Below are 9,262 nucleotides of genomic sequence, written 5' to 3' on the forward strand. Positions count from 1 at the left end.
AAGTTTGGTGGAATCCCGAGTTCCGGTCATCTATTCATATTGTGACCATATTTTATATATATATATATTTTCTTATTTTTAGTATTTTCTATATTTAAGCCTAAAATCAATCCCATCAAGTCCGAGTGAACGACAACCATATTTAACACTATATAAAATTCGATCAATTTTTGGCGCCGCCTATGCGGACTTGCTTTTAGATTTGTTTTTAGCTTTATTTTTATTTTTGTTCTTTTTTATGCGTTTTGGTATTTTCTATTTGCTTTCAGAGTCAGAGCTAAGCTAAAGAAAAAGATAAAATGCTGAAAAGAAAGCAAAGCCCAAAAAGAAAAGAAAAGAGTAATCCAAACGGAGTGAAGAAGAAAACTTTGTATATAGTTATGTTATTTGGTTTCACCTATTTGCCACCCCTACTTTTCCTATTTACCACTCTCATTAATTACCACCCCCATTTATCCTATTTGTCACCCCATATTTTTTCACATATCCTAAATACTACACCTTTGATTTTTGTTTACACCCAACAATGGAACCACCCCAACTAATAACTAAAAAAAAAACCTAAGTTGAAAGTCTATTCCGACCGCACTTCTTCTTCTCCATATTTTCTACCATTCTTGCAGACACTATGATTCAAGTCTTCAACATAATTAAGTTTGAATATCAACCGTAATCAATACATGGATGGAATTGGAATCAGAAGCCGAAAAGACTAAAGAGTAACCAAAAGAAGGCAAAAAATAAAAATAAAATAAACCCAAAAAAACTAGTTCAGGTGATTGGTATGTATTTTTGGGTTGGATCTTGGCATTGTTAGGCTTAAAATCATTGTAGAGAGTTGTTAGAGCATTGCTCGGTCGAACTCGCATGCGTTGCTATCTCAAGCATGTTTGTCAAGTTTAGTTGTCAAAACTATATGTCTTGATTTCTAGACTACTTATAGTTAAGTCTCGGTTTAGGACAGTTTAGTGTAGTTGAGCTCTAGACTCCATGGCGATCATCTTACGAAGACGAAGAACTACTCAAGGAACCAGTGGAACTTATGTGAAGACTTGAACTTATCTATCACTCAAAAGTCTATCTATCTCCTACTTTTGAGACAAAGTCGTATAAGTATGATAGTTTTCATACATACACATTTACTATTTCGAGCTGAGTTTACTCGCCTATCTTTTCCTCGAAATATGTGTTGGTAAGCTTTCGCTTTAACCACTTTTCATCTTAACCCGTGAAGAAAGTCATGATGACGTTTCAATCTTGAAAATAACTTTGATGACGATAGTTGTGAATAACGACTGTTATAACATTATAGAAGAATGTTTCAATGATTGAAATGTAGAGTTGAGATTACGTAACCAACTATGGATATTAGCATATATAGTGTGTTCGCACATTAGTCTATAAATCCATGTGCTGGAAACCAAGTGTGCGCATATGTGTGCATACGGTATTGGTGAAGGAGACAGGTTGGCTCGAAAACTTCTGGTGAGTTTGTAAGTTTGCAAACTGTTAAACCAGTCACATAGGTACGCATACCCGTAGGCGTACCCACATAAGTTTTCGAACCGAAAATTTCTGCTGAGTTTCTAAACTCAAATCCGGTAGTTATGGTACACGTACCCGTACGCGTACCCAAGCTGGTTATATTTCTCAAATCGGAAGTTCATGAACTTAAACACTAAATCAATAAGGAATGCAATCTTTGTAAACCATGGCTATATTTTTCATGAATTGATTCAAGTGAATCAAACCAATGTTGTTTCAATTGTGTCTATTCATAAAGACCTAAGCAATTGAACAACTCTTCAACTAGTTCTTATGAGTCATTTGAACTAGTTATGTGAAGAAGATGAATATGGAAGTGCTCATATGGCTAACCATTGGTTAACTATTTGTGAACCAACTAAGTGTACACATTTAGGTACGATTACTCAAACCTAAATGAAATACATTTCATTTGTGTGTGACAAGCTAAGTTTCTATCTAATGGTTGGAAGAAATTAGCTTGGTTAAATCAGGTTTTTCATCTAACGATGAATATTGAATGCTTTGTTACCAAGGTAACTTGGATTGCAAACCCTGATTTGAAAACTATATAAAGGAGACATCTAGCAACTGGAAAAACTAATCCCCACACCTCCTGTATGATACTAGTTGGTTTTGATAGAGTCGATTCTCCTTTAACCTTAGGTTTCTTCTCGAGACCCTGTAGGTTAACGACTGAAAGACTTCATTGGGATTGTGAAGCCAGACGAAACTACTTCTCTTGTAATTGAGCGGTCTGATCTTGCCATTTTCTATCGTACGAGTTCAATTGAATAATTGACTTGAGATTATATCTCCGATAGGGCAAGATAAAAAGAAATCACAAACAACTTCGTCTCATCGTTTGTGATTCCGCAATATCTAGTTTCGCTACCATACGATTTAGATTATTGTGAGGTGATTGATAATTCTAGGTTGTTCTTCGGGAATATAAGTCCGGGTTATCAATTGGTTTCTGTTCACCTTGATTTTATCAAAAGACAGAACAAAACTCTTAGGTTTATCTATGGGAGAAAGATTTATCTATCATCGTAGACTTTTCTGTGTGATACATATTTGTTTATTAAAGTCTTCAACTTTGGGTCGTAGCAACTCTTGGTTGTGGGTGAGATCAGCTAAGGGAATCAAGTGCGTAGTATCCTGCTAGGATCAGAGACGCAAGGAGCGCAACTGTACCTTTAATCAGTGTGATATTGATTAGGGTTCAACTACAGTCAAGACCGAAGTTAGTTCGTAGTAGGCAAGTGTCTGTAGCGGCTTAATACAGTGTGGTGTTCAATCTGGACTAGGTCCCGGAGTTTTTCTGCATTTGCGGTTTCCTCGTTAACAAAATTTCTGGTGCCTGTGTTATTTTTATTCCGCATTATATTTTGTTATATAATTTAAATATAACAAGTTGTGCATTAAGATCAATCAATCAGAATATCCAACCTTTGGTTGTTGATTTAAATTGATTGACACTTGGACATTGGTCTTTGGTACCATCCAAGTTTATCTCTCTAGTATTTGATAAAGACTCGCAGATTTCCATTTGCTTGAGTAAAGATCGAGAGATTGAGATATTAATTCTTTGATATACTTTTATCTAGATTGAGTCTGACTGTCTAGTTGATTCTCTAGAAAGTATATTGGAGTTAGTCCATACAGATTGCTAATCGAAATATTTGTGAGGTTGTTAGACCCCTGCTTTTTCAATTGGTATCGGAGCAGGCAAACACGTTCAAGACCTCAAAAGTCTGTGTTTGTAGCGATATGACTCTATGGACAGTAGTGATATCTCTGTCTTCGCAAAACCTGATCAGGATCCTCTTGATGATGATAAGAGTTCAGAGACCTCCAAGAAATCTATCATATCTTTACCGCTATCAGAAACCGATGTTAACTGGGAAAATCGCCTAGATGAACAATTTGATGAACTTTCAGATGAAAGTGACTCAGACGAGGGACCAAGTATTGATGAAGAAGCCTCACAGTATACTATACTCTTTGACGATATCATAGAAAAAAAAGGATCAACTGCCTACCTGACAGAATATCTGTTTCCTCTCTGTCGTGAAAACAGGAAACTAAAAAAAACTCTTTAAGGGATATGATAATGGTTATAAGCTTTTACAGTCAATCCTTAAAGATCGTGTTGAAGAAGTCCATTCAAAGGTTGCTGAATGTGAAAAACTTCAGAAGAGTTTATTTGTACTGAAAGAAAAACTTGTCGAATCTGAGGCAAAGTATGACTCTCAACAGATCTACTATAATGACAGAGAATGCCTTTTTCTTGCTAAAGAAAAACAATTGAAGAATGACCTATCTACAACTGTCAACAAGGTAAAATCACTAGAAGAGAATCTGAAAAGATTCAATACTAGCTCTACAAAATTATCTTCCATGTTAGGAGCATGTAAAGAACATCGTGATACACGTGGTCTGAGCTATAAAAGAATAGACGCTCCAAGCACTGGAAAGATTAATTTTGTATGTGCTAGTAATAACTCACTATGTGAAAATTCATCTATTACAGCTAATGCTTCTATAAAGAAAGATTGTCGTACTTCAAAGACAGGGCATAGGAGAACCGTTAAAAATGTGATCGTTAACTGCTACTATTGTGGAAACAAAGGTCATGTTGAACGAAAATGCCGTTTTCGGATAAGGAATGAAAAACTTCATAACATTCTTATATGGATGTCGAAAGAAGTAATCAAACCTGTTTCTCTCTACACTGAAAACATTTATGCCTCGAATTCAAAAGAGTACTATGACAAGTCCCCTATTAGTTATATGTATGATACTAACTCTTTCTACAATTTTAGAGGAAAGAAAGTCATATGGACAACTAAGTTGGTTGACGTTCCAGTAAAGAAAAAAAGACGCCAAAGAAAGAAGGATGATTCAATCAAGGAAGGAATATCATCCATTGGCAAGGATCACACTGCTTCTAAAGTATCAGGCTCTGATTATATGCACATCAATAATCATGCATCTGATCTAAGGACCAGTATAAACAATCTCAAGAGGAAAATCAAAAAATTAAGGAAGAAAGCATTGTCAGGTATGACTTGTCCTCCATGTAATAATTCTTTTGAAAATATTTCCGTTATTTCTCCCTGTATCCCAGATTTTGGTACTGAAAGGGAATTCCCATAGAATGTGGCTCATACTATCCAAATTATTCTCACATATGCAACGTCTAGAAGCTATCATATCCATTTTTAACCATTGTAGGATCATTAACATAAATACCTTGAATAATTTTCCAGACATTACTTGTTGTGCTAGGATGTAGAAAATAGTTCCATATATGCTTAGAGCATTCGAGAATAGGTTCTTTATGTCTTAAAATTGAAACTGCTGAGGAAGTAGTGAATTTACCTTGCATATGACCAGTCCAAATGAGTAAGTCTTTCTCTCCAACAATATCAGACAGTCTCATAGAGGTGATCATCTGTTGCAGTTCTGAAGGAATATTCCATTGATTGTTCTGAATCAACTGAGAAACTTTCATGCTTAAATTGTTCTTTGCATAGTCATGCATGCCTACTTTCTCAATTAAAGGAGTATCACCAATCCAGTTATCAAACCAGACATTGATATTATTGCCATTACCTATACACCATTTGATATTGTCTTTTAAAGAACTCCATGCCCACTTAAATCCAGGCCAAATAGAAGAAAATTTCTAGTTCTCAGTCCATTGACCATTTTTGTTCATGTACTTAGCTTTTATAAACAGAGCCCATTCTTCATTAGAGTTTATAATTCTCCACATCATCTTCATGAGCAAAGCCTTGTTAATTACCTCCAATCTTTTAATACCCAAATCTCCTTCAGTGTAAGGAGTGCATACTTTCTTCCAAGATAATATTGTATATTTTCTGATGTCTCCATCTCCAGACCACAAGAAATTTCTTATAATTTTTCACAGACCTTAATGACAGATGATGGCCATTTGTATACTGCCATATTATATAATAGAATGCTGCACAAAACTGATTTTATAAGCACCACTCTATCTTGAAAAGAAAGAAGTTTTCCCTTCCAAGATGCTAACTTCTTTTGAATCATTTCTACCATTGTCCACACAGTGGATACTTTAAATTTTCCAGGAGCAAGTATAACACCAAGGTATTTATCAGGGAAGTGACTTAATTCCATTTGCATGAGATCCTTTATCTGATTCTTCCTCACGACTGAAGTTCCATCAATGAACAACTTACTTTTGGTTTTATTAATAATCTGACCAGATCCTTTTTGATATATCCAACAAGCTCATGAGATTCTCTACACTCTTCTTGGATCCATTACAGAAAATCAGAACATCATCAGCAAAACAAAGAACAAGTGTGTAGAATGTATACCTTTTGTTATGACCATTGGCTCTATCTTGCCTTCATGCACTATTTTATGAATACATCTACTCAACACATCTTCCATAATAACAAATAGGGTTGGGGGACAAAGGATCACCCTGTCTTAGTCCTCTACCAACAGAGAAAAATCCTTGTGGTCCACCATTTATCATAACAGAAATTTTTGCTGATTCATACAAAGTTTGCAACCACTGACACCAAGATGTTGAGAAACCATACTTGCTAAGAACCTGAAATAAGAATTGCCAATTTACTGAGTTATATGCCTGAGAAATATCAAGTTTCAGAGCTACATTTCCTCCTCTTCTCTTTTTCCTCATTCCATTTACTAGCTCAGAAGCTAAAATGATTTGCTCTTGTATACTTCTCCCTTTAATGTAAGCCACCTGCTGAGGACTTATCATTTTAGTCATCAAGGAACTCATTCTTGTATTGATTATTTTAGTAATTGTCTTAAAGTTGACATTACTAAGACCAATTGGTCTGAAATGATTAGGAGATTTAGCACCTTCAACTTTAGGCAACATAACTAGAAAATTTGAATTAAGCCCTTTTGGAATGAATCTTCTTTGCCAGCAAAATCGAATAGCTTGAACAAAAACTGTATGAATTATGTGCCAGCAAGCTTTGTAGAAACAAGTTGAGAATCCATCTGGACCAGGCGAACTTTTTGGATTCATACTAAAGATAGCTTCCTTTATCTCTTCTTCATTTGGAACTGCATCAAGCATTTGTTGATCTTCTTTAGTAATAACCTCAGGGATGACTTCAAGGAGAGAATCAGCTTCTTCAGTTTCTTGAAATTGGAATTTTTGTTCAAAATGATTTACTAAAGTATATGCTATCTTCTTTTGATCTGAAATTATATCACCATTACTATCTTCAAGTTTACTAATGAAATTTCTTGATTGCCTAATCTTCAAATTAGTATGAAAAAAGCTTGTATTGGCAGAACCCTCCTTAACCCATTTTGTTCTAGTTTTTGCTGGAACATTGTTTTAAGTTGCACTTCTCTAGAATTATGATTATTTTCAGCCATAACCAAATTGTTCAGCATCGCAGCATCAGTAGGATTGTTATCTGATAATTTCATTGCTTTCTGAACTTCCTCTTCAGCTTCTTTAATTTTGACATGGACATTACCAAACATATTCCAATTCCAGTCTCTCAGGATATTCTTCAATCTTTTTAATTTTTGTAATAAAACAAACGCTGGATCACCAACAATATCTTCATTCCAGCAATTAGACACTAAGTCCATGAAACCTGGATGACTTAACCACATTTTTTGAAATTTAAAAGGTATATTAGAAGGCTTGGGTATGCTTGCACTTCCACCTAACAGAGGAGCATGATCAGAGGCAATTATCAACCCAACTTTATAACCCAATCAGCAAATTTTTGAAACCACAAATGATTATACACTGCTCTGTCCAAATTACTCAAAATCCTTTTGTTCCCGTGTTGACAGTTTGACCAAGAAAATTGTAACCCAGACTTTGGAGCTTGAATTAATTCACAATTATCAAGACAAGTATTAAATTCTTGCATCACTCTTCTATTAGTTGCTCTTCCACCAATCTTCTCATCAGAAGAAACTATGGAATTGAAATCCCCAATAGCAAGCCAAGGCTGCTTTAAGTCACTTATGAGTTCCATCTCACTCCATAAAAATCTTCTTTGAACCACCCCCACATGAGCATGAATTCCAGAAACAAGAACACCTCCAATACTAACAGTAATCATCTGACTTGACATTGAAATTACTGTTGGTTCTGGTAAGGTTTTATTCCAATGAGGAACTTGAAAGTGGTCGAGCGTTGATTGCTCGTCTGGGATAGATTTTTCTAGGAAACTTCTTAAGAGAATTTTTTTTCTTGTTTTTGTTTAAGAAGGATAAATAGGGTTTGGAATAACCATTATTGTGAGTACACATAGCTATGTCCAACGTTATTCATCTTGCAATGTTTTTAGATTTATTTATTAAATTCTTCGATGGAAGATAGGTTAAAATCTTTTGTTTACAAAGATTATGTCTATTGTCTGTCATTGTGCAAATAGTGATGAAGATAGAATGAATCTTTGTATATTCCGCGGTATTGATCTTCCCTGATCCATATTTTATGTATATACTGTGCGGCTCCATAAGTTTTCTTATGTGAGTATTTCCAACTAAACAAATCATAGAATCGTTTGTGATTATTTTGGTTGTGAATTCTGATTAAATTAATCATGGGTTCTCTTGTGATTAGTTTGATTGATAATTTTTTGGATACAAAATCATTTCCTTATGGTTTTTGGTGTCCAAAGAAATCCTTCTTTTCTTGTAAAAGTAAGGTCGCTCTTGTTGTTCTTTCGGGAATGACATCAAATGGGGGAGAGTTCTTTTGAACTTGCGCTTAATTTCCATATCTTTGTGGGGAGTGCGGCTGAGGAATATTTAGGGGTTATCTTGTATCTTTATAAACTCCTTGATGAATGCATTTAGCTTCGGCTTTATGATTGCATCTAAACAAGTTGATATGTACTTTTCTTTGGTCTTGAAGCATCTCCGTGGAAATTTCATTAGGATCCCGTTTCCGTACCTTTGCCAATTTATTGACAAAAAACAGGAGAATTAATATGTAGTTCACCCTACAAATACATATGGTTTACGTGTTTTACGGATAATTATGTAAGGGGGAGTGGTTTTCATGTTGAGATAAAAGTATTTACTAAGGGGGAGTGACACATATCACCATAGTATTGTTGTCGAAGTTGTGATATAAGAACTTTGGTACTGTATAATAATACTATGACACTATATAACAATGATCGAGAGCTTTTGTTTTCTCATTGTTATGGCTACAGATCTTCTACAACTATGATAATTAATTGAACATCTATGGAATCATGGGAGTACTTGGAAAAGACGAAGTTTTCGAGTAATGTTGAAGCACCAAGGAGATAAAGCATGTGGACGAGAAGCAACAAAGGTTTATTTATTTTGTAATCCATATGTATTGATAGTTTTGCCACTAAAATTAACAAAGGGGGAGATTGTTAGAGCATTGCACGGTCGAACTCGCATGCGTTGCTATCTCAAGCATGTTTGTCAAGTTTAGTTGTCAAAACTATATGTCTTGATTTCTAGACTACTTATAGCTAAGTCTCGGTTTAGGACAATTTAGTGTAGTTGAGCTCCAGACTCCATGGCGATCATCTTACGAAGACGAAGAACTACTCAAGGAACCAGTGGAACTTCATCCGACTAAAAGGTATGTGGAGACTTGAACTTATCTATCACTCAAAAGTCTATCTATCTCCTACTCTTGAGACAAAGTCGTATAAGTATGATAGTTTTCATACATACA

At 35.0% G+C, this 9,262-nt stretch overlaps 1 protein-coding gene across 1 annotated transcript; it reads right to left on the reverse strand.

The window, feature by feature from the left end:
• Nucleotides 1-4,729: 4,729 nt before the first annotated feature.
• Nucleotides 4,730-7,667, reverse strand: LOC113294854. The gene is made up of 5 exons (XM_026543231.1): nucleotides 7,352-7,667; nucleotides 6,919-7,247; nucleotides 6,007-6,826; nucleotides 5,467-5,786; nucleotides 4,730-5,188 (listed from the first exon to the last, which is right to left on the reverse strand). The coding sequence occupies exons 1-5, from the start codon at nucleotides 7,665-7,667 to the stop codon at nucleotides 4,730-4,732; spliced, it is 2,244 nt and encodes a 747-aa protein (XP_026399016.1).
• Nucleotides 7,668-9,262: the final 1,595 nt, after the last annotated feature.

The sequence above is a fragment of the Papaver somniferum genome, chromosome 7, assembly GCF_003573695.1.
Source record: "Papaver somniferum cultivar HN1 chromosome 7, ASM357369v1, whole genome shotgun sequence".
Taxonomy (NCBI): domain Eukaryota; kingdom Viridiplantae; phylum Streptophyta; class Magnoliopsida; order Ranunculales; family Papaveraceae; genus Papaver; species Papaver somniferum.